The 26,340-nt window shown below is 45.6% G+C and overlaps 1 protein-coding gene across 10 annotated transcripts in view; it reads left to right on the top strand.

Annotated features, from left to right (window-relative positions):
- The first annotated feature begins 5,958 nt into the window (after positions 1-5,958).
- Positions 5,959-26,340, top strand: part of GFRA1 (GDNF family receptor alpha 1) — a 217,475-nt gene continuing 197,093 nt past the window's right edge. For 2 of the 10 annotated variants that reach the window (XM_057299006.2, XM_008950950.5), the window contains exons 1-4: positions 7,141-7,288; positions 7,881-8,166; positions 9,040-9,333; positions 10,569-10,652. In XM_057299006.2, coding sequence (XP_057154989.1) covers positions 8,127-8,166; positions 9,040-9,333; positions 10,569-10,652 — 418 coding nt within the window. In that variant the 5' untranslated portion in view covers positions 7,141-7,288; positions 7,881-8,126. Of the gene's footprint in view, positions 6,993-7,139; positions 7,296-7,330; positions 7,596-7,880; positions 8,167-9,039; positions 9,334-10,568; positions 10,653-26,340 lie in introns of those variants that run through there. The other 8 variants (XM_003825616.6, XR_010113209.1, XM_063607533.1 and 5 more) reach the window with 8 other exon arrangements.

Below are 26,340 nucleotides of genomic sequence, written 5' to 3'. Positions count from 1 at the left end.
CAGAAGGATGAAAGAAGAAATCGAGAGAGTAACTAGGGGTCTCTACCGTGGAGAAGGAAGTACTTGAGCATAGGGAAGATAATTTACCTAAATTCCTTGCAGTGCACATCACAGTGTTAGACACTGGACAGATACAAGAAAACAGTTAACCAAAGCAATCAGTCCATAAATCAAACAATCAACGAAATATTACCCAGCAGAGGTGGAGTCTTTACTGATAGTTCAGACCAAAAAAAAAAAAAAAAAAATGAAGGCCAGAGGGGCCTTTACAAAGAGATCCTCTAGGGATGTGAGCAGAAGAAATTCTCCTTGTCTCTTAATGTGAGTTGTGTGTAGAAAAAATACGCACAAAAACATCCATCCCATTGATCCTTCTGTACTTTAAGCTGAACAGATAATTCAGATCAAAACCAAATTGATCTAATTTTAATTCTTTGTCATGGCCTCAAATTTACGAACTGCGTCAAGCGCAACCTCATGTATGTATTGTGATAGTGTGTCTCCTAGACTTTCCTAATTCGCTTTTGTGCTAGAAAAATCTATAAAACAGATTTGTCATTCCTTCTATAGACTTCAAATTTGAGGAAAATCTCATATGGTGTGATGTTTTTCCTTGACAGTTTCAACTGACTTTTGTCAGATTTTTGGCAGCAGAAAATAAAACCAACAACTCTAAGAACATTATACTGCATTTGTTTTCAGAGGAATAGTTTTGGAGTTTGGAGGAGTTTGAAATGACTTCTAAATGATGTCACAATTGATGCTTTAAAACAGGCCCCAATCTTTTGTGCTACAAGCACCACTGGCTTAATTAGTTCTGGCGGGGGCATCGTCATTAACTGCAAGTTAATTGTGTTAGCGGGCTCATACTATAGCGCTTCCAGAGGTTTTGGTTTCGGTAAACAGTGCATTTCCATGGCATTTCTTGAAAGATGCCGGGGTAAGTGGCATGACAAGAACAGTGCTGTGTTACAGAGCCTTCATTGTTGCAGAGGGGCCTAGGGGTCACTTATCCCCACGTCTTTGGTGATCTCTGCTTCTTCTCTTGCTTCATCAGCGGTGGGAGAGGCCCCATCCCACCACTTAGACCAAACGTGCATCAATGGAAATCAGAGGTTGTTGCTGTCTTGGAGGCTGCTAAAAGGCTTCTGAAGAAGTGAGTCAGTGTTTTCAGTCTTGTTTTCATTCCACGTCCCAAAGCTCATCCGGATTGGCATCTGTGTTTGCTGCCTCCAGAGAGAGAGAGGCTAATTACTGGACAAAGCTGGGGATTAAGCTTCCCTCTTGCCCTTATGAAGGAACAATCCCATTGGAACAGGGTTTAGGGCTTATTAGGAGAGTGGTGGAGAGAAAAGATGTTTTCTCCATGCAGGCGTTCCCCATCCTTCCTGGATGAAGAAGACTGAAATGTACAGGGCTTTTAATCCAACACCTTTGGCAATCACGAGAAAACCCTTGCAAGTCCCCCGAAGATGGGGTATCTTTTGCCATATATTCAGGCAATAAGACATGACAGGCACTTTATTTCATCAGGGCTACACACCTTGAATGCATTTTGTGGCATAAGGCCAAAGTACAAATGACTTCAACTCTCACAAAATGCAATATCCTTCCACAAAGGCATTAAAATCATTGCACTGGCTTATTAGTATAAGAAATAAAAATTACTTGAAAACTAAGGAGGAAGAAAGATTTCCTAAGATAGGTTCCTGGGGGTCAGGCACCCAGATTGCCAATAAGAATCTTCCATTTGCAAATAATGTTCAAAAGACACTTCTTAATGTAGTCAGCCTGGAAAAGGGCTCTGAAATCTGAGAGCAACTGGTTCTTCTTGTATTGCCAAAGGGCAAATGTCAAAGTACAGCATTAGAAGGTGAGATCTGTGTCAGCATATAGACCCTTACACCAACTTTCTGGGTGTAGACGATTCCTATTTTCTCATTTCTCCTAAAAGATTGCAAGAGGAATTGTGTGTTTATAAAAGAATTTTTAACACTTTGGGGCCAATTTGCCTTTTAAAAATTTGCCTTTGTGAATGAATGCTCCAGGGTAGTCATAATCTAGCCCTTCTAAATCCCTGCCTCCCAGCCAGAAAGAGGCACATTTCTAGATGATTAGAGAACTTCAGGTGGGAACGTTACTCTGCTTCTGGCTTTATGCCTTAAAATATGACCTAAGGCAAGCTATCATTTCCCAGAAATGAAATATGTCATATGTTACTATTAAAGTGAACCAGAAAAAGAGCACTCTATTACAATAATGGGTTTTGTTTAAAAAAATTCAAATGTCAAATCCCCAAAGGAATAATACATATTTGATACTATTATTAGAACAGCAATACCAGTAATTGTATGAGGTACTTATATTTTGCATTGTTCATCCAGTAAAGGGATTTTATGTAAACCTTTCAGTAAAATTATTGTGTCAGAGGAAAATGAGGAATAGCATCACTCATTATTCATGCAATCAATATACATTTATTGGGGGTGACTGTGTGTTGGTTATCAGTCTAAATGCTGGGGATGAAAAAAAAGACTAGGACAGCTTCCTGCCTTCAAGGAGCACACATTCCACATGAGGAGACAGATATAGCAACTAACTACAATGCAATGTTACAATAGACATGGCGGAGACTTCAGTGAGGCCGTGGAGTATACTACAGGGAACTATGAATTCTGACCAAAGAGGTCCATATTATCATAGTGTCCTGTTTGAGCTGAGCCGAACCTTGAAATATCAGGATGAAGCACGCATTAGGCAGGTGGAAATGAATGGGCAAAGCAGTCAAAAACGTCATGGCACACTTAGAGGCTGGTGAATAGTTTTTTTTTTTTGTAACTACCGCGGTAAATCTGTCAAGCTGTCTGACGTCAAATGTTGAACTTTCATGGACTAGAATGAGTTAAAAAAATCTGAATGCTTTTTAAGCAGTAGAATTTTACAAAATGAAGGGCCAAGGAAGGCAATGAGAGAAACAGACAAAATGCTGCATGGAATAAAACTGTCATTCTCATCCTGACTCATCTGTTAACTTATGAAAATACACTTACATCAAGAAATGCCAGAAAATTGCTCACTTCACGTGCTTATGGGTAGATTGAACCTAATTTTGTGGCATTAAAACCAATTTTCTGCTGAGCAAACATGTCACAGAGGATTACATGAACCTTTATAATTATTAATAATATTTGATACTTTGATGTCACCTTTCATCCTGAGATCAGTCCCATACACACAGGAACAGATAAGCTCCAAGGAAACAGAGATGATATTAATACATTAAGTCACAATGCTTTTCTGTCTTCGATATTCCAAGGGCTTTCTGGCCGTGTGTTTCCCTCACCTTTAGAAGTTAGTGGATGTAGGCTGGGCGCGGTGGCTCACGCCTGTAATCCCAGCACTTTGGGAGGCTGAGGTGGGTGGATCACAAGGTTAGGAGTTTGAGACCAGCCTGGCCAACATACTGAAATCCCGTCTCTACTAAAAATACAAAAAAATTAGTTGGTTGTGGTGGTGGGTGCCTGTAATCCCAGCTACTTAGGAGGCTGAGACAGGAGAATTGCTTGAACCCAGGAGGCAGAGGTTGCAGTGAGCTGAGATCATGCCACTGCACTCCAGCCCAGGCGACAGCTCGAGACTCTGTCTCAAAAAAAAGAAGAAAAAAAGAAAAAAAAAGTTAATGGATGTAGTTGTAAAACAGTGATTTTTTTAATTATTATTTTTATTAGCTCCTACTATGGGAAGTCTTAGGCTACAGTATGGGCCACATCTTTCTGTTCACAGCTTTCCTTGGAAGATCAGCTTTTGACATATAGATTCTCCTACTCCCTGGCTTCTTTGCCTGCTGATCTCATCCTGACATACCAGAAGTGGGCTGTGTCTTCATCGATTCTTTGACTTCTACAAGAGACTAACAAGGCATCATCATCTTTATCAACATCATCATCATCATCGTTATCATTATCCTTCCAACTACAACCCCCAGTACTGCTGCTGCTTATGAAGTAAGCACTCTATGCACTATTCTACTATTTTAAAAACTTTATATATGTGTATATACCACATTAACTAATTCCACACCAACATTATAGGGTAGTGCTGTCCAGTAGAGCTTGCTGCAATGATGGAAATGTTCTATATCTGTGTTGTCCAATATGGTAGCCACCAGCCACATGTAGCTATTGAGCACTTGAAATATGGTTAATGCTACTGAGGAACTGCATTTTTCTTTTATTTAATTTTAATTAATTTCATTGACATAGCCACATGGCTAGTGACTATTGTATTGGACAACACAGTTACAGCCTCTGGGGGTTTATTGTTACTTTTTAAAAACAAAGCTCTGTATTCATCAGCAGCATAAACTTAATAAGGACAAGTGTGAGTGAATGGTTCAGAAATACATTATTGAAGCTAAAAATACAGATGATCCTTGACTTCCAATGAGGCTTATGCTCTGATAAACTCATCAAAAGTTGAAAACATCATAGGTTGAAAATGCATTTAATACACTTAAACTACCAAGCATCACAGCCTAGCCTAGCCTACCTTAAACATGCTCAAAACACTTACATTAGCCGGCAGTTGGGGAAAATTATCTAACACAAAGCTATTTTATAGTAAAGTGTTGACTATCTCATGAAACTTATTCAATACTAACCTGACAGTGAAAAACAGAATGATTGTATGGTCCATAGTCAAAATACAGTTTCTACTGAATGTATATGGCTTTTGCACCATGGTAAAGTCTAAAAATATAAGTAGAAGCATCATAAGTTGGAGATCATCTGTATTTTAAAAAGAAGTCCCATATTCTACACTGTGAGAGCTTTTAGTTCACCCTTCCCCCACCCTGTTAAAATTTGATTCAAAAGAATTCCGTGGAATATATAGGGTAACACGAAGTCATTTCTAAACAGAGAACATTTACAAAAGATGTGGATGATGTCTTAAACCTCATTGTAATCCAACTATCCCAAGTAATCAGCACCGGTAAGCACTAGTCCCTCTATTGAAAATTGAAATTCCAATTACTGATTTTCCAAAAGAAGACATTCTCTTCCACTTACGAAATGGAACAATGAAAGAGGATTTTCTGTTTGGGGTGACCGGGTAGAAACGGAGTCTTCACACAAAGTCTTAGTTCATATTCAGCCCTCCTTTCCCTGAAACCACATCCCCAGGATTTATCTGGTTTGTTTGTGAAAATATGGGAAAACATTTTAAGTCGAAGAAACTGATCAGTTGACTTAATTACATTTCTGCTTAGTTCAGCCTGTAACTTAGACTGTTAGAGAGAGAGAATTTAAGTAGCCCTTGGTTTGAACCATCTGTCGCGAAAATGTGACATATGTTTGCTTTGTTTACTCAACAACCAAGTGTAAACTGATACACTGAACTAGAGGATCCCTGAATGGTGTGGCTATGGGTGTGTGTGTGTTGGAGGAGGGGTGTCTGATGAGGGCGTCCATCTCCTCATACTTACCCCGGAGGAACACGCGTACAGCACAAGAGAAGTGCGGATCCGTAGGATGTCCCCCGGGTTTGAGGCGCGCCCCGAGGCGCAGACCCTCTTTGGCGACTCCACACAATGTGCAGCCCGCCTGCAAGCAGCCGCTGCAGCCGAGGGGCGCGCCTGGCTGATGTGTGGTTGAATGGAGAGCGGCCCAACCCTCCTCCTTCCTCCTCTTCTTCTCCCCGCCCTGACACCCGGGCCTCAAACTTCAACCAAAGCCCGTGCCCTTTTCAATTTACCCCCCTCGATCAAAATGAGCCATTCTTTTCTGTCCTCCGCGGCGGCCCATTGTCTGGCGTGATAGGTTTGCAGATTTGACAGCTGGGCGCACACAGATTTGATTCAAACTCGGTCTCCCCGAGAGATGAACTTGGACATCAGCAAAGATCCTGAGCACTGCCGGCTGGCTCCTAGACCGGTCTCCGGACCCAGTGTAGACTTCGGTGCCCCGGGCGCCCCCCGGCGTGCGGGAAGGGGAGCGTGTGTCAGGGTTGGGGGGCGGGGGGTGAGCAGCAGGACTGGGAACCAGCGGTCCCAGGGGTTGGGGCGAAGGGCTGTGTACATGTTAGGCTTTTTGTTGTTGTTGTTAATTTACTCTCGAAACAGCCAAGATGGAGGTCAGCTTATAAATTTCCTAAAGCCAGGTCTGGCCGGGTTTAAATGCAGTGGGCTGGGGACTCCGCTTTTGTCTCCTTGTCGGAGCTCCAGGAGAGAGGTAGAGACTGCGTGTGCATGTGTGCGTGTGAGTGTGAGTGTGCACGCGCTGGCGTGGACGAACGGGTGGGCGCATCCCAGGATCGCCGCTCCGGCGTCCTGGGTCTGAGTGTGTCTTGAACGCACCAAGTCTTGAATCACAGCCACTAGTGACGTGGGGGAAAACTTTGTGTTCCGAAGAAGGGTCTGGCTCGATTGCCCTAAGAAGAAAGAGCCCTTGTGCCCGTGTGTGTGTGTGTGTGTGTGTGAGAGAGAGAGAGAGACAGAGAGAGAGAGAGAGAGAGTGTGTGTCTGGCAGCACCCGCGGCCGGCTGCAGAACACTGCGTGTCCTGTGCGCGCGTGCGGGTCCGGCCGCGGGTCCCACCGCAAGCGGGCGTGTGCAGCTGCGGCTGCCTGGCGGGCGAGCTTAGGAGGGAGCTGGAGCTGCGGGGCGGCGGGAACAGGAGCAGGCCGAGGGTCCTCTGGCCAGAAGAAATCTGGCCTCGGAAAACGCCATTCTCCGCGCCGCTTCCAATAACCACTAACGTCCCTAACGAGCATCCGAGCCGAGGGCTCTGCTCGGAAATCGTCCTGGCCCAACTCGGCCCTTCGAGCTCTCGAAGATTACCGCATCTATTTTTTTTTTCTTTTTTTTCTTTTCCTAGCGCAGATAAAGTAAGCCCGGAAAGGGAAGGAGGGGGCGGGGACACCATTCCCCCGAAAGAATAAATAAGTAAATAAACTGGCTCCTCGCCGCAGCTGGACGCGGTCGGTTGAGTCCAGGTTGGTGGCATTTGGAGTTTTTTTCGTTCTGTTTGGGAACCCATTGCCGCTTCCCGTCCCTCTTCCCCACTCCTTCTTCCCCCCTCCTCCGGCCACCCCTTTCCTTTTTGCTGGCGTCTCCCAACTTTAGGGCCCGGGGGGCGCTCGTGGCGCCGGGCTGCACCTGCCGGGGCGCGCCGGGACTGCGGGCCGGCGCGCTCGCCCTGGGCTGGGGTGCGGAAGCGCCCGAGTCCTGGGCACCGGGCGAGGGTGTGAGAGGAGCGGACGCCCAGGAGGGAGCCGAGGACGCGCGGCGGGTAGGGGGTAGGGGCGCAGGAACCGGGTTTCAGCCCCAGTCGGGACATCGGTTCCCCCTGGCTTGGCGGCCTCTGGAGGAAGACGAGTCCCGGGGAGAGGGAGGGCGGCGACTGGGGCTAGGGATTGGCGATCCGAGTGGGGAGGGCCGGCGGCTGAGCGAGCTCGCTGGCTGACGCGAGGAGGGGGAGGCCAACTTCTCGGGAGAAGGGGCTCTTTCGGCGCCAGGGCTGGCTAGGGAGCTGCCGCCGCCGCCACCGAGGGCTCGGACTCCAGGCAGCTGCAGGCTCCGCTCGCGACGCTCGGAAAGTACCGTTTATTTATTTATTTGCTTGCGTTCAGCGTCTCGGGTTGAACCCAACAGACACCCCCTTGGACTTTAGGAACCCTCTTCAGACCTCTCCAGCCCTCACCCCCATCCCCGTGTCAGCGGCCCCTGGAATACACGCACATGCACCCTGACCTGGGTGGGGGTGGGTCCTCACCCGGGCGTTGGAAATTCCCCAAAGGCGGGAACGGGGGAGGGGAGAGGGTTCTGTGGGGGGAGTCTCCGGCGCTCTCCGCTCTCATCTCAAAGCGCGCCCTCCCTTCCAGGTTGGGTCGGACCTGAACCCCTAAAAGCGGAACCGCCTCCCGCCCTCGCCATCCCGGAGCTGAGTCGCCGGCGGCGGTGGCGGCTGCCAGACCCGGAGTTTCCTCTTTCACTGGATGGAGCTGAACTTTGGGCGGCCAGAGCAGCACAGCTGTCCGGGGATCGCTGCATGCTGAGCTCCCTCGGCAAGACCCAGCGGCGGATCGGGATTTTTTTGGGGGGGGCGGGACCAGCCCCGCGCCGGCACCATGTTCCTGGCGACCCTGTACTTCGCGCTGCCGCTCTTGGGTAAGTCGAGGCCCGCCGCGGGCTTTCTTACCCGCTGAGTCTTTCCTAGGGTCGCTTGCAGCAGCCCACCCCGCCCTCCGCACCAAAATTGGGGCGCGGGTGTGGTGGATGTGGAAGAAAGAAGTTTCGTTTTGGGGAATGGGATCGCGAATCCCCGGGTTAGGGAGGCGGTGGCGGCGCGGCGCTGCCTGAAGCTTTTCGGGCTTGGTTTTGATTTCCTGTGGTTTTTAATGACCCAACTTGGCGGGGGACTAAGAAGCCCTCCAGCCGAGGGCCCTGCACCCCCAGAGAGTCTCTGGGAGCTCGCGGAGCCGCGGCGGGCAGGTGGAGTTGGGGAGCATTGGGGCCGGGAGAGCAAACTTGGAAGAGAAAAGTTTTTCCCGAGTAGCTTCTGGGCGCTCTCCGCCCGGCGGACCGCTGACCACGGCCGGCCTGCCCCGCGCCCAGCGCGCGCCCGGTGCCCAGTCCGCCGCTGCACTTCTCCTCGGAAAGCGCCTGAGTTTCAGCCGGGCGGAGCGGGTGGCTGGAGCCGGGGGTGGCCCGGGAGCCCGGGTCGTTGCTCAGGCCAGGATGCCCCGGGGCGGAGGGCCGACGTGCGCGGTGGGCAGCGCAGGCTGTGGAGCAAACCCTTGAAGCCCGCGGGCTGGCCTGCGCCACCCTTCCTTGCTGGCCCGGGAGGAGGAGAGAGGAGCTGGAGTTCCAGGGGGCGGGAAAATGGACTCCCGGATGGTCGAGAGGTGGACCCGCTCCCAGAGCAGGGCGCCCCCGAAGGCTGGTCAAGCATCCCTGACCCGGGCGCGTGCCCTCGCCCGGAGCAGGGGCGGCCGGGGTCCCCGCCCGCCGCACTCAGGCTCCCTCCCCTCTGCCCCGCAGACTTGCTCCTGTCGGCCGAAGTGAGCGGCGGAGACCGCCTGGATTGCGTGAAAGCCAGTGATCAGTGCCTGAAGGAGCAGAGCTGCAGCACCAAGTACCGCACGCTAAGGCAGTGCGTGGCGGGCAAGGAGACCAACTTCAGCCTGGCATCCGGCCTGGAGGCCAAGGATGAGTGCCGCAGCGCCATGGAGGCCCTGAAGCAGAAGTCGCTCTACAACTGCCGCTGCAAGCGGGGTATGAAGAAGGAGAAGAACTGCCTGCGCATTTACTGGAGCATGTACCAGAGCCTGCAGGGTACGCGTGGAACCTCCCCACCCCACCCCGTGTCCCTCCCCGAAGGCAGGCGGGCCTTTCGTCCCGGGGCCAGCTGATCTCATCCTCCACTCACTTCTCCCCAGCTGCAGAGTGAGGACCTTTCATTGGCCCCCAGGGACAACGGCAGCTGGTGTTTGCTGGGCTGACCAGCATTGTTGGGCCTGTTGTTGGAAAACCCATGAGTAGGTCGGGGGCTGGGGGTAGGGCCACCCCCGGGACCCCGCTGACCTCTCTGAAACCTGGTCGGAGCATGGGAGGAGGATCCCATTAAAGGGCCCCAAGGAACCCACAACTTCTTTCCAAGGAGAGCCAGCCTGGGGCTTTCGCTGGCCTCTCAATAATAATAGGAAGGCTTGCCCTGCATCTGGTCTGGACTCCCCCTGTCTTGTTCCCTTTAACCTGCTCTGATGTAAGATGAAGTATTGTAAAAGGTCCGGGAGAATCCAGTCTATCTTTACCCTCCCCACCTAACGTGATCAAAGGCAGATGTGTGAAAATCCATTTGTCATCTTAGATTAGCTGAGCCTTGAACCAGCTGGTGTGGTTCAACCTTGGTTATCACAGAAGTAGCTCAGGGAGAGAAAGATCCACTGGTCACAACCATCCAGTCCAATGGGAGTGTTTTGGTCCTCGTAAGCCAGAGGGGGCTCATGTTTGTAAACCTAACACAAACATCTTGTGTGTTCATTCTCGACTGAGACTCACACTGGAGATTTGTATTATACAGATTTGACCTGTCAGCGGTCACTTCCTCCAGAGTCTATTAATGAAAACCTGTTTCAGAGGTGGGCTGTTTAATAGCCATGGTAGCTGCTTTCCAACTGTATGCCAGGTTTTGGGAGCAAGCTGAAATAAGGGTCTTTCCTGGGTCACCTTTCTTCCATTGGCTCCTGGAGGCAAGCAGGGCTCGTGACGTCACCAGCTCTTTCCTCTCTGATTTCTATTCCTTTGCAAAGAGTGGGAGAGTTTTCTGGCAAGATCGGGCTGGGTTGTTCTCCAATATTTTCATGGCACTCTGGGGAGAACAAGAACAACAAAGGCAGAGGGAATGAAAAGAAATAACCATAGTGAAAGAGATGCATTTGAAATCTTTCAAAGTTTCAGCGTCTTTTTGTTACACAATCATAACATAATTAGAATTCAGATTCAGCAGCAAAAACCTGCTTGAAATATATGTTTTTCTGATCTGAACCCAATCTTTCTGTTGTTTTTAGGAAATGATCTGCTGGAGGATTCCCCATATGAACCAGTTAACAGCAGATTGTCAGATATATTCCGGGTGGTCCCATTCATATCAGGTAAGCAGATTTATACTTCCATGCTGATGCCTTTGTGTGCTTGAATTCGTTGGCTTGCATTCTCTTTGGCTCTCAAAGAGCGTATAAGTAGATAGTTGAATGGCACAGTGTTTCTGGGAAATTAGAAATAGGATGATGATAATGAAGAGGCATAATGCCTAGAGATGATTGTATGACTTGAAAGTAATTCTAAATGAAGTAATGTGGTGTGGTGGTTTGGAAGAGGTTCCAGGGAGGTGACTTGGTTGGGTTTTTTTTTTTTTTTCACATTAAAATATGATTGGCCATCTCTTGCAAAGGGAGTGCCACTTCTGTCTGTAGGTGGCAATCGTATTCTCTTCTCGCTGCATACCTTACATAGTGCCTCCCTGGAAATGGGATCTGTTCAGATTATGCCACTTACTTTACAAGACGCCCAAAGATAATCTTAGATTGTTGAAAAATTTGGGATGAATTCACTTGTCTGCCTTTGATTTAAAAGATTAAGCTCTGCCATTTGTTAACAATTCTTTTGCTTCTGTTTTTTCCTGAGCAAGTGTGTGCATTTATGAGAGAATGTACTCCTGCCTCAATGGCCCTTTTAAATGTAGTCTCGCTTCCCATGGTTTGTTTTGTCTCTCTTTGCAGTTCTATGTGTGGTTTGGAAATGAACTTAGTTTTAGAATTAAGTGTTTTGTAACATCTGCATTCAGACAGCCCATAAATAAGCAAGGCAGTAATTTATCTTTATGACATACAGATTCCAGACTGATGTTGTCTTTATTTATTTACAGTTTAGACATTTTCTCAAGTATATATAGCCACCACAAATTATATGTCTCTCAGTGGTTAAACGTGATGGGTAATGTTGAATTTGATTCTATGAGATTATGGTTTGTAACTGGTGAGAGTGTCTTGGTGTTCTAAATGTTTTGTGTTTTTTTGCAGAAAAGCCACAGAATCAAGGGAGTGTATAAATACTGATATTTTATTTGGGTGTGTCATACATGTATTCATCCATTCACCAAACATCCATTGAGCACCTACTGTGTTCTAGCTATTGCGGTTTGGGCAGTGAGCCAGTCATCACCTTGCCTTCATGAATCTTAGAGATAGCCAGGAACTGACATTTATTAAGTCTTATTATTTGCCAAGCAATGTGTTAACAGTGTTACATCATTAACTTAGGTAATCATCAAGTGCTTCTTAGGTATTATTATTTCCATTTTATAGATGATTAAATTGAGGCATAGTGAAGTTAGGGAAACAGCCCCAAATCACAAAAGTCTTAAATGGTAGAACCAGAATTGAAACTCAAATTTGTTTGATTCTAAGCTTTTGTAACATCTACCCTTTGCTACTCAGAGTGTGGTTCTTATACCGGCATCATTGACATTGCCAGGGAATTCATTAGAAATACAGGATCTCATTTGAACTACTGAATCAGAATACACATTTTAACAAGATCCCTGGGCTGGGTGCTTCATATGTACATGAAGCTTGAGAAGCATTTCTCTACATTATTCTGTCTTTTCCTTTAGAGAAAAAGTGTGTGTGTGTGTGTGTGTGTGTGTGTGTGTGCGTGTTAGTCTGTCAGTCTGTTTTGGCATGAGATATAAGGATACGAGTTTAGTATAAGAGGAATTCAAATGTTTCTCTGAGTAATGCCAATAATTTCCACTCCATGTCACTTCTAGTGCTTTCTGTCCCTTTGATCCAGCCAGGACAATGGTTTAAGCAGTGGAGAGGAGATGTACAGACAAACGTGTGTGACCACCTAAGCTCTCCTGGGAGTGGATCTGTAGAAACTGGGATGGGGTGTTGCCAGTGGAGTGCTAGGTGCCAGAGGCAAACCTGACCTTCATCCTGCTTTTGAGGGACAATGCCTGTTACCTACTGTCTGCCCTGTGGACTCCTCCTTTGTACTGATGCCTGGAAGGGTAGGAACCTCTCCATGGTCATTGATAGTGAGAAAGCAGGCAAGGAAGAAGGGCCATTGGGTTTTCATTTCAGAATTTCTATGAGCAATGGTTTTTGTTTGTTTGTTTGTTTGAGACGAAGTCTTGTTCTGCCACCCAGGGCCAAGGCTGGAGTGCAGTGGCATGATCTTGGCGCAATGCTACCTTTGCCTCCCGTGTTCAAGTGATTCTCCTGCCTCAGCCTCCCGAGTAGCTGGGATTACATGCACCTGCCACCACGCCTGGATAATTTTTGTATGTTTAGTAGAGAAATACATGTCACCATGTTGGCCAGGCTGTTCTTGAACACTTGATCTCAAGAGATCCGCCTGCCTCGGCCTCCCAAACTGCTGGGATTACAGGTGTGAGCCACCATGCCTGGCCGCAATGGAGTTTTTATTATTTTTTTAAAAACTTTTATTTTTAGAGACAGGGTCTTGATCTGTCGCCTAGGCTAGAGTGCAGTGGCCTGATCACAGGTCACTGTTGCCCCAAACTCCTGGGCTCAAGCGATCCTCCTATCTTAGTCTCCTGAGTAGCTGGGACTACAGGTGTGCCACTACACTGGCTAGCAATGGAGTTTTTTTACACTCATTTTCCCTCTCAGAGTTGCTCTTTCATTTGTATAATGAGGCAATTGGAGTAAATAATCTCTAATCGTTACAGTCCATGGATCTGAGAAAAGGTTGGGCTCATCTCTAGAATTCTTCCACGGTTCTCTTACATCACCTTCTCTACCCTTGCAATCATTTCAACTGTTAAGGAGGCATGGTCATTCTCAGATACCACTGGTTTGTCTGAATTTATGAGTATTGGACATTCTTCTGCATGGGCCAAGTTTCACTTATGCATTCCTTGGATCCCATTCGCAGGCCAGCTTTCTTTTCACAGCAAGTATGATCTGGAGTTTGTGAGCCCTGTCCTGTCTAGAACCCAGAAATCATAATGAATTAGCCAGAGCCAGAAAGGCCTTGTCTAGAGCTCCATTTTCTATCTCAAGGGCATTGGCTTTAGGTTCCAGCACTAATGAGATTTGACCTCTGACAGTGACTGTGTTCCTTAAGTGGGATAGTAAAGCCAAATGGAGACTTGAGAGGCTTTAAGTCATTGAATAATGCATATTATCCAGTTTGGCCTTTGCAGGATGGAAAAGGATGGAGGAACAGGATGATAAATGTTGCTTTTCATGGTTTGAATCTGAGCTTTCTAGAACATCTCTTCTGTCTTGAAAATTTATCTGAGGAAGCCAAGACAACAGTGTCTCTGCTTTTCACAGATATGGTAGCAATCAGAGTTTCCATATTTGGATTTCTCTGCCCAACATGAAGAGCATGTTTATCCACATACACTAAGGGTGAGCTGAATCCTCGCAAGGAACAAGACATGTTTGACGTTCTTGTGTTTCCATTTTCCTTGGATTCCTCAAACCCACATTCATTTTAGCCATTGTTTGCTTGCTAACCACATAAAAGGCCTTGCTGAGGTATTATCAGTGGCCCGTTGGGAACAAGAAGGAGAACAAAAATAAGGTGGAATCTAAAAACCGTCCTGTTTTCAAGCTTGAAATGCAGAAGGGAAACCAAGTAGCCAAGTCAGGAGAGAACTGCAGAGGGAGGGTGGAGGGCTGCTTTCCAGAAACCTGAGAGCGGAAGCCTTTGGCCCCTGGGGCACAATTAAGGGCTTGAGGAGGTGTGTTTCCTGTGGGGTGAGGCTAGTGTGGGTTTTAGGGGCCTGGAACATGAAGTGAGCGGGAGGACACACAGGAAAAAGTGAGCCGGTGCAAGAGGATGTCGGAGGAGAGGCAGGAACACAGAAGTGTCCTAGGATCCCAGAGGGCAGAGCTGTGTGGGCGCTCAGAGGCTCAGAGGCAGAAGCCACCATGCACAATGCACTGTTTAGCATCTGCATCTCTCCCGGCCAAGATCTCTGCTCTTGCACCTCTGTTCTGCCCCTGCTTTTCTTCCTCAGAAAAGTTCAAGACACAGAAGTAAATAGGGATTTGAAAGGATGATGAACCTGTTGGCAATTTTTTTTGGACTCTCTGGAGTGGGAGAGCAAAGCAGTGAGAAATTTTGAAAATACAGTGAGTGCTAAGAAAAGCCTGAGGATGGGGAACAGAGGGAGGACAGAAGCACCTCTTTGGCAGCAAGGTTTAAAACTATTGATTGGGAGACTGGATTTTTGTAGAGAAGTCAGGAGATGCCAGGCCTTCCTTAAAATACAATCACAGTTGATGATATTGCATGCAAGAATCAAGTGGATGGATGGTAGGGAAAGAGTAATGTTAGGTTTTGAACATCCTGACTTGCTAGAAGGAAAAGTCCCAGCTTCTGGCGCTCATCATTTTCCTACCAAGGGCTAGGAGTGGCTTTGACCTTTCCGGGAAGCCTCAGGATCTCCAGATTCGTTCCCAAGTAATTGGAAGTGGTTTGCTCCAGGATGAGATGCACCTAAACTCTCTTTTGAGTCTTGCCTCTTTTTTTCTGAGTGATTCTGTGAATAATTAGACATGTTTAGCATTTCTGTTCAAATGCACCATCATATTTAAGTCATTATTTTTTAAAAAGTTATCACAAAGTCTACATGTTGGAGAAGAGCCTTGTAACATCACCTGCTTTCTTGTCAGGTCATGACGAGAGAAAGCCTTGTAAATACCAGCTATTAGGGATCGTGGTGGTCCTTTTCTTGCACTCAGCTCTCTAATCCTGGTGTTCCTATATTTGAGAACCCCCATTTGTTTCCTGTTATTTACTCTGGCATATGGTAAACTCCTTAGTGGGCCAGTGAAGGCCCTGCTCTCCATCTTGAAGCCCCACACCCCCTCTCCACTCAAGCTCACTGAGCCAAACAATTCCCCAAGTATTTCATGTGCATTCACTTTCCTGTGCCTTTGCACAGGGCCTTGCCTTTACTTAGAAATCTTCTATCAGTTCTTTAAGACCAAGATCAAATTTCACGTCTGAAGGCCTTTGCTGGACTCTCCCCAAACAGGCAATTCTACTCAGGGCTCCCTCATGCTCCATCGTGCTCTTGCCTTTATGGTAGCTATTAATCACAGCATATCGAGAGGACTTATTTATGTGTCTGTTTTTCCCGCTGGAAAGTCGGAGACTTGCTTGTTATGCCAGGTGTCAACTCAGCACCAAGCATCTTTCTTGATCCTGAGCCGGCATTCTGTCAATCACGAGTGGTTGAATGTTAGAGAAGAAGGGTCCCTAGAGATCTAGTCCAGTACTCTGTTTTTATAGACTTGAAGCTCAGAGAGGGGAGGGGATTGGACAGAGTCGCAGTGCTTGAGGGTGGGCTTGGGGACCTTTGCCAGGTCATGGCACTGGTGTAGGGGGAGCCAGTGTTGGTCCCTTTCTGTCTGCATACTCTCTGGACCAGCCTCATTCATTCTGGAGACCTCAGCCACCACTTACATTGATGACTCAGAGCCTTCCTTCCTACTGCAGCCTCTCTTGAGCGCTAAACCAGCATTTCCAGCTGAGTCCTGGACGACTCCATCTGGCGGTGTCTCAGTTAACTCAAACTTAGCATGTCCAGAATGGATCTCATCATCTCTCCTTTGCTCCTTACCCTCTCTCTTCCTGGATCTCCAGTTTTATTTAATAGCATTATTGTCTTCCTAGTGATCTGCACTATAAGCTGTGGAGTCATCTCCGTCCCTTCCATTGTCTTCAACCCCTTCAGCCTGACCCATCACCAAGTCCTGCTGAAATTACCTGCTGTCTTTTGAATGCTCCCCTCTTTCCACATCATGGATGTAACTGTCTTATCTCTCACTTGAACTCTGCATGGGCTTTCCAGCTGACTTCCCTAGCTTCTCACAGTCCAACCTGACCTCCTCATTCCCAGGTCTTGTGCACCTTGGTGACTTCCAGGAACACTCTGGCTTCAGTCTTCCTTCACTCTTTTACTAACTGGCTTTTGATCTCGCCCCAGCCACCATGTATCATAGACAAGACAGGTTGGGCAGCTGCCGTTCTACCAGCACTCTGGGCAGCTTCATCCCTCCATACCTTTGCACCTGCTGGTGCTAGGAGAAAGAACACATGCTCTGGAGTTCCACCAACCTGGGTGAATGAATCCCAGCTCTGCCATTCACCTTATCTTGAGCTCACTGTGCCTCAGGTTCCATGGGTGTAAAATGGGATGATGATAATGCCTACTGTATAGGTTCTTTTGGATTAAAGATGTTATATGTAAAATATCCAGTATAGTGCCTGAAACATACTTGGTCCTCAATAAATCTCAGTCCTTTTTAAAGCTACACTAAGGTGATGTTGGCTTGCTCCTGACTCAAGACTGGGACTCTTCTCAGCAGACCACATTGCCCCATCCGAGAATGATGATTCTATGTCTTGCAAAGGGTAGCAAACCTGAGCCTTCAGGAAGGCTGCTTATAAACTACCTTGGACAAGCAATGAAAAATCTATCCTCTATCCAAAAGGCCCGAGAGCAAAGTCCTGTCTCTTAATCACCCGGCCTGAGGCTTAGCTACCCTGTGGGGAAGGTCTTCCTTATTCCTGCACTGAGTCTCTCCTTTTCCCTTGGACCCCTGTCCTTATGCTCTGTGGTCGGAAGTGAGTTGGTTGCAGCTGGTGATCACCTGGGGTGGGAGCTTTTCCTGTGCTTAAGGATTCTTGTGATCAGCCTTCCCTTCCAAGCTTGGCTGATTCCTATTCCTCTAACCTCTCCCCATAAATCTTTCCAGTACCCCTCATAGCGGCAAGAATTACTGCTCCCTGAGAAGGGCATGCCTTAAACCTAGGAGATGCTTCCGTCTGCAAAGGCTTTGCTAAGTACACTTACATTTCACTTTCACAGACCACTACTTTTGGTTTTTATTCTCTCCCTGTCCTGCCCTTCAGCAATCCATTTTTATTGTAGAACAATAGGAAATTGCAAACAGGTAAAAAAGGAAAAGAAATTTCAATCACCCAGCGTCCTACCACCCCAAAATAACTGCTGTAAACATGCTAATAGGAGCCTTTTCCAATTTTTCCTATATATGTAAATATGCATAGATGTGTATGTACATACATGTATACATATTTTTTTTTACAAAAATGGTGTCATAATCTACATCTATTCTCTGATTACCTCCTTGATGATCTGAAAAACCTATGTCTTTCTGTCTCACTGACCACTTCCTAAAGGCAAGATTTTATTATTTAGATTAAATGTCAACCTCAAGAAGGTCCATGAATACAGGACATGCTAGTATCTGTACACTTGTGGCAAAGACCCAAATGTTCCAGTGAAGGCTGTGAAGGTACAGACAGTTAAATATTTTGCATAGAGTTACTGTAGGTCCTGTTACCAGAAGAAGGGAGATAAAACATCAGTGAGTGACAGGTAATTGCATGAACTGAAGATTGTTACAAGGTGCAAATTATTTATAGCCAATATGTCTGTCCTCATTCCTTCTTCTTAGTCCTCTGAAGTATTTCTTTTTGCCATCTCTTGATTTTTCTGCTGTCGAAGCTTGTTCTTTCCAAGGGATGTCCTTTTTGTTTTTTGTTCTCTGGGACACAGTAGCAAATTCTCAAGAGGAGGTATCAAATTGGGGCTTGTTTGGTAAAAGAGTATGGATCCAGGAGTCAGGAGATCTGTGTTCTGCTTCTAGCATCGTTTACCCCTAACTAGCTGGGTGACCTTGGGCCAGTGTCTGCAGGTCCTGAGAGTCATCTGCTCCTTTTGTAATTTGAGGGCAGTGGCCTAGAGTGATCTTTAACATATTAGGTTGGTGCAAAAGTAATTGCTGTTTTTACCATGACTTTTAATATTTTCCTTCCTTTTTGAAGGGCCCGTATATTGAATCTTACATAGTTATTCAGCAACTATTTTTCTTTCTAGCATTTTATTCATGCCAAGGAAACTTGTGATCTTGGCATATGTCTTTCATGTTCATAACCTTTATAAAGTATGATTTATTCAATGTATACCTTACTTTGAACTAGAATGTATTTAAGGCATCTTATTTGAATACATGGAAGAAGATAAAGTACAAAAGAAAATAAGTAAATGCAGAAAACAGGAGAAAAGAGAAAATGAGAGTAGGAAAGAGAAAATGAAGCCAGGAGTGAGCTCAGTAGACAAATACATGCTACAAGATTATATTTCAATAAATTAAATAATCGGAAGTGCAGCATTTGTTTCACGAAGGGATAAATAAAACCACTGGATTTGTAGATGCAGTAGGATGTTTGGAGGTCATTCTAGTCCCGTCCCCGTATTTGACTGATAAGAAAGCAGAATTCCATAAATTGATAGGACAATGCAACATTAATTGTCTAGGACAGTGATGACAAGTAAAATTAGGTGTTTGCTTGTAAATGGGTATTTGAAACTCTCCATATCTTGGCATTTCCCCATCTCAGTTCAGTTGTCTTTCACCTGTTCAAATCTGTGCTCCCCCCTTAGGATACTACACTTTATTTTCTTTGTTTCTTTTAGCATGAGAGCCACAGCCATTGACTTTAGTTAAGGAGGTAGTTGTTCATTGTTTTGGAACAAGGGTTAATTAATAGGTCTCTGGCAACAAGAACTAGTGGCTGGAATGTTAATTTTCATATTTCTTGGCACCCTTCAGGGTTGTCTGTAAGGAAAAGTGAGAAATTATTTGTTGCGTTAAGCCCTCAGATTTTTTTTAAAGATAATCTTTCATTCAGAGTTTTTTGTTAAAGGAGCTAACCACGTCCTGTAATTTAGAGACTCAACTAGCTGGGTCAGTGATGAAAATGAATGAGTAATTTGCATAAGAGGCTAATTTATTATGTCTCCTGGGCATTTCTTTCATCTCTCTTTCCATTCTAATTAATGTTCTAAGAGGGTCTATCGCCATATCAGAAATTAGGGGTGAAAGCAGCTATTGTTAACCTTTATTATTATGATTTTTTGTCTTCTGTAATCTTTTAACCATTTTCTTTTCATATCCAGGATTTACATAGACAGGGCTGTGGGGTATATGGAGAGATTTTAGAGGTATACTCTTTTACTCAGCCTACTTCAAATAGTAGGCTGGTGTAAAAATAAAAATGACTCAGGATAGCTCTCCAGCCACAGGAGGATTTTCAAAACATATAGAAATACGCAGCCATGGTGGCAGAATTGTTTCCAAATACAAGCTCTCAAAAACATCTTTATAAACACGTATACAGACACATAGGCATACATACATTTGTATATCTGCCTGCTCACATGTGCATATTTTTATAGAGTGTGTTAAGTGTGAATATGATAAAATATTTTGCCTCAAAAAGATCTTCCTTGACACGTGTTTCAGTTGGTCCTGGCTGTGACAAAGGCAGCTGTGTGTGCGAGTGTGACACAGCTGAGGAAAGGCAAGAGACCAAGCAATTTCTTCGAAAATCAATTGCAATTTACTCCTACTAAATTAGCCAAGGGTCCGCCCCATCCACGCATTAGCATATGACAGACTTTTAATAATTTGGTCAAGTGGCCTATTTTTGGTCAAACTGCAGTTCCCTTTGGAACTCTGCCTATCCCAGAACTGTGTATTCTCCTCATTGAATCCTCAGTCTCTTTAAAGGGGAGGTGAGTGAGCAAAGAGGAGTCCCGCTGGGGAAGCCCCTACCTTGTGTCCCCTTCCCCTGCCGTGTGTCCTGCACTAAGCTGCCTTTTCACAGACTTACGTTCTTCTGGTCCCCCACCATGCTAAAAGGTACGTATTGCGCCCTCTCATTTCTGAGGAGAAAAGCTGGGATCAGAGAGGTTGAGTAACTTTCTTAAGGCCACACAGCTGATACCTGGAAGAGCTCAGATTCACTTCTTGTTCCTGTGACTCCAAAACCTGTGTTCTTTCTACTGTTAGTGATGAAATTTTAAGCACAGACCAGGATCCTTTATTTAGAAGGAGCTATCTACTCCCTTTTCTCCCTCTTTAATTCCCAGCTTTCTCCTTGTTCTTCCACCCTAAAACACTGTTTGACAAAAGGCCTTTAAAGTTGCAATATACACCACTACCTATTATTTTAATATTTGGGCCTGCAGTCTGATGGGTTCTTAATTGACAACCAAAATCCAGAACACGCGTGCTATTAAAACCATTCCTGCGGAACTGCAGAAATATTAACCAAAGAAGCAATTTCTGGATTGTATCTTTTTTCATTTCAGTGTGAGATGGAAGGCTTCTAAAGTGGAGCAGAATGCCTAGGGCCATTTTTTGTCATGTTGTCGTATAAATAGCATTACACAGTGTTAAAAAAAAAGGAATACATAGTTTAGTCCCACTTTAAGGTGACCTAATGTGCTATTCATTTGCCTTCCACCATGCTGGTGCCACTTTCCTCTAGGTCCCTGTGAACTGTGTAAGGAGCACCATGCCAACTGTGATTTCTGTTGTCCTTTGCACATGATGGTTTTGTGTACAGTTAATAATGTATGAAAATAAGTATTGATTGCATTCTTTGTAGGAGAAGGCCAGCAGGTTTCTTAAAGCGCATGTTTATGAAATGTTTCATTGATTTCTGTTACTACGTGTTTTGAACAAAACACTTGATGAGGAAGATACCAGGAGATCCCTGAATTCCAGAAGGTTCTCAATGGAACCACTATATATATTCTTCTAAGCTTGGGAATGGCAAGTGGCATTTGAATGGCAAAAGAAGTGATCAGGCTGAACATACTCTCAATTCGAAATGGTTGCATTCCCCATGATACTTAAAGAGAAGTAAAAATAATAATTACAGCAGCTGTGAGTTGCAGCGAGCTAGGTGTTTTATATGTCATAACTTGCTTAAGCCTTGTTCAGTAGAGGTACTCTTAGCCCCATTTGGTTGGTGGATAAGGGAACTGGGGCTCAAGTGAGAAACTTGGCTTGAGGGCACATACTTAATAAGTGGTAGAGTCAGCATTCTCATCCAGGAGGGCTGGCTTCAGAACTCATGCAGTAGCACCCATTTGCATGTATATAACATGCATGGGAGAAATAGCCCATGAAAATATCCCATGAAAGTGAAGTGCACGAACTGCATAAAGGATTATTAGATATTTTTTACTGAGTGATACATATGTGGATATATGATGCATATAATATATATAACATATTACATTATATATGTTACATATATATTACATATATACATTATATATTATATATTATTTTATTAATTTTATATTTATTTTATTAATTAATATAATATATATTATTTTATTAATTAATATAATATATTATATATTATTTTATTATTATATATTATATATGTTACATTTATACTTATTTTAGAATGAAGAGAAGAAGAGGTAAGTTTTTATAGTCTCTATCAGTTTTCAGTTTTTCAGTATGATAGAATTCCATTTCTGCCAAATTCATTCATCGGATATTTATTAAGAACTTACTATGAGCACAGTGGGAGGCCCAGATGATTCAGAGGTAAATAGGAATTGTCCTCTAAGAATTCCCTTTTTTGCTTTAGAGATACATATAAACAAGATAAATTATGATGAATGAGTAGAACCCATAGAAAGCTCACATACGGCCCTATGGTGGGAATAACGGACTGGATGGTGTTGCGGGTCAGAGAAGGCTTGCAAAAGGGGACTTTTAAGCTGGCTTTTGTGGAATGGATAGGAGTTTGGTGAGTAGAGCTGACTGGGGAGAGCATTCCAGGCAGAGGCAACAGCCTGGGCAAAGGCACAGTGTGTCCAGGGTTTGCCGTGGCTGGAGCAGCAGGTATGAGGAGTGGTGTGAGAAGAACTGAGCAGAGAGGCAGGTTTGTCACACTCAGGGGCTTGGCCTTTGTCATCGAAGATGGGAAAGGAAGATGGCTAATTTATCTCAGCATTGCTGAAATTTTTAGATTGAATCGCATGAAATTGCCATTTTAGTAGGTCAACATGGTAGAATAGCAACAATTTCAGACAGTTCAACTTAATATAGTTTTGTGTCATAAAAGCACACACAGGGGCTCTGGATGCTTCTCGACCAGAGAAGGACATAAGACCTGCTGTGGGTGAGTAACCCCTCATCATAGAAGGCACCTTCTGGGAAAACAAAAAATGAGGCCAGGAGCACTGTGCTATTAGCTTCAGCTCCAGGTGGAAATGGAGCAAGAGCAAGTGTGGGTCAAGTTCAAGCTCCTCCCTTCCGGTTGCACCTTCTTGAGGAGAAAGCATGCACAAGCTCGGAAGGCAAAGGCCAAGTGCACAGAGCCCAGCATTTAGGTGCCGAGGGCAGGGAGGATAGAGGGGCAGGAGTGTCTGAGGCAGGCTGGCTGCATCTCCCTGGGTGGTCCTGGGAAGGTGTGGTGGGGGCGGGGTGGGGGGGTACAGGTAAGCAGAAAGACAGCAGAGCAGACAGGGACCAGCAGGAATCAACCCAGGAAGCTGGGTCATCCTGAAGGGCCTCGGCTGCTAGGAGGCATTTTGGCTTGTGGTAGGAGAAAGGTGGTCTCTGACAACGGTTCATTGGGACCCTGTGGATGCTGAGTGGCATGGCTGGTGTTAGGAGGCCTCCCCTGGTGGACAGTGGGGATGTGCACAGCATGGGTCCCTGAGAGGATGGCTCCCATCTACTTTTCTGCAGAGTCCCAGCCCCAACCCCAGCACTGCCTTTTGTCCTGGGCTCAGGGTGGACTTCTGCTCTCTCGCTTGGGAGCAGTGGCTCAGGTGTGGGTGCCTGGCTCCCTAGGCAGTGTTGTCCTCCTGCCTGGGAGGGATGGTGCTGTCCAGCCTTTCTCGGACCTCTGGAACCGTGCTGGGTAGCACCCGTTTGGAGGACTTGAGGTATGGGCTTGTTTATTCATTTATTTTGTATTTACTGTTTTCTTCCTCTGACTCCCCAGTCTTCTGCCTCGCCTAGCTGTTTTCTGTGCCAAATTCTCAACTCGATTCAGAACATTTCGTAAGAGAATGTCTCAATGAAAACTCAAGTGTTCTAAATGAAGGAAGTTGTGTTAATTGAAAGCAGTGCCCACTCACCCCAGGGAGCACCTGCTTGAGGGGAGAGGATGGGGAGGAAGGGAGGGAGGGCTGGGAGTGCCTATGCAGCTCACAGAGCTGGCTCCTAAGAAGCTATTGAACCCTCTCTGTGTGTCCTACCCTGCACCCATGCTATGTTATGACATTGTTTTTATGACATCAATGGGGCTGGGGTGGGAAGAGGTGGTGCTGCCCTTTTTAGCTGCTGGTGATCCCTGGGAGGAAGGGCAACATGTTCCCAGGGCAGGACCTACCGGGTGGACCCTCTGTATTCATCCCAGAGATAGGGCTGGCAATGGGGAGGGGCAGGGGATGAGGTCATGGTGATCCCAAAAAATATATGTGCTGCAGAGTAGCACGGTGGCAAGGAGCAAAAGCCTTGGAGTTGAGCACACTTGGGTTTGAATTCCATGTTCCAGCACTTAGTAGCTGTGAGACCACAGGTAAATAGTTACTTGCAACGTTCTAGGTCCTGTATGTGTAAATGGGGCTAATAATAGTATCCAGTTCATAAGGTTGCTAGAAGTAACACTTAGGGAATGTTTCATTTGTTTTTCGCCCTCCTGAGCTGTGCAGGAAACAGGGGTGGGTAGGTGGATGACTGCCAGCGCCTTCCTTTCCTATGCATTCTCACTCCCTTTCTCCTCCTCCCTCAATATATTAGCATGAAACAGGAATAGTAGATGATTTGAGTGCATGCAGATCTCTTCTGCTCTGAAAAGAAAAACAACAATAGCCATACCCGAAATTCCAATTACCGGTCAGTCCAAAACACTGATTTTCTACTCTACACTTAAGCAGTAGCTCAGGTTTTTTGCGAACTTACTGTGTGCCAGGGAATGTGCTAGCTGCTGGGGAGATGGTGGTGAGCCAGAAAGTGCAGAGTGCAATGCCATGTAAAGAAGGGGAGAAAGAGAGAGGAAGAGAATTAGGATGCAGGAAGGAAAGTTCTGGAAGGGGATGGCAGAGACCGGAATGTGGGGATGTGGGGAGTGGATTCCAGGTGAGCTAACACATCAGTGGAAAAGGAAAGGGCGTGTACCCAGCCAGCAGAGAAAATTAATACTGAATATGCTAGTCCTGTGTTGAGTGGATGTGAACATGGTGGAAACCTAGTGGTTTTTTTTTGTTTTTTTTTCCTGATGATTCTCAGGAATGTTTTAAAAAATGCAATGTTTGCAAACAAAGTAGAAACAGTTGAAGCATTGTTTTCTATTAGCAGCATAAGGTTCACTGGCTATGGGTATTTTTTCCTTCTTGCTTTCCAAATTGTAATTTTAAAAGATGAGGCATTTCATATTCAAGAGTTTCCTTTGTCTGAAATAAATTATTCATTTCTACTCAGTTTCAGAAACAATGAACATATACTTAATGCATCACAATTAAGCGGGTGCAGCTTCACATAAAATTATGTTCCATGCATTTTGGTGGCAAACAGAGCAGCATATCCTATATCTTGTCGACATTTGTTCCTCATAAGCAAAATATAAAGAAGTCGAAGCCCAGAAATGTGTTTTCTTTCCTCTCATGGTGGAGGGGGGTAACTTTAGACCCAGGCAGCCTTGTTTTTGACATTCCACAGCTGTTGGTGGCTTTGTCAGTCTGTAGAGAAAGTGAACTTACTGCAACTGCCTTGTGCGTGGGGTCAGGTGAGGGTCAGAATTCTTGAGCACCACACATTTATCTCAGTCTTCTTTGTCTGGGTTTGAGATCTGTCTAGAATCCTCTTGTGGAAGGGCATCGCCTGGAAATGACTTCCTTTGGGGTTTGGTGGCAGCTGTTTTTTTGAATACTGGCTGGTTGGTCATGTGGCGGTTTTCTGAGGATCTGGCCCTGAGATATTCTTCCTGTGACAAGGTTTCTCTTTAGGAAAATAGGCATTGCCAGCAAGGATCAAGATGTCCGTGGACGTCCACTTTAGTCTTGAAGATTTAGCTATACTGGTTCCCAGGAGCATTTTTTGGGATGCCTCTGACTTAAGTCCCAGCCCTGAGGTCAGAGTGAAAGCTGGCTCTGGTTGCCAAAGGGCAGTTGTCAAAGAACATTAATTGTGAAATGTCTGCTGGCCTCCCATCAGTAGGGCAGGAGATGCTTTCTTTCTTTTTTTCTTCTTCTTCTTCTTTTTTTAATAGAGTCAGGGTCTCACTATGCTGCTTAGGATGGTCTCGAACTTCTGTTTCAAGCAATCCTCCTGCCTTGGCCTCTCAAAGTGTTGGGATTATAGGCATAAGCCACCATGTCTAACCAGGAGATGCTTTCATAGGCTATTTCTTTTTTCTTTTCTTTTCTTTCTTTCTTTCTTTTTTTTTTTTTTTTTGACAGAGGCTCTCTTTGTTGCTCAGGCTGGAATGCGGTGGCACGATCTTGGCTCACTGCAGCCTCTGCCTCCCAGGTTCACGAAATTATCCTGCCTCAGCCTCCTGAGTAGCTGGGATTACAGGCACCTGCCACCACACCTAGCTAATTTTTTTTATTTTTAGTAGAGACGGGGTTTCACCATTTTGGCCAGGCTGGTCTCAAACTCCTGACCTCAGGTGATCTGCCTGCCTCGGCCTCCCAAAGTACTGGGATTACAGGCATGAGCCATTGCACCCGGTCTCATAGGCTATTTCATTTAATCTTCATAAAAGCCTGAGTGTTAGCCTTGAGTATGCGTGAGGGGCATTATTCACATTTTGCATAAGAGGAAACCAAAACTCACAGAAGTCCAGTGACCTGCCTAAGGCCACATAGCTAGTTGGTGGCAAATCCTGAATTCAAGCCAAGTTTGTCCAGCTGCGAAGGCCTAGCCCTTTGCATGCTAC

Source organism: Pan paniscus, chromosome 8 (genome assembly GCF_029289425.2).
Source record: "Pan paniscus chromosome 8, NHGRI_mPanPan1-v2.0_pri, whole genome shotgun sequence".
NCBI lineage: Eukaryota > Metazoa > Chordata > Mammalia > Primates > Hominidae > Pan > Pan paniscus.
This window is presented reverse-complemented; position numbering and strand designations above follow the sequence as displayed.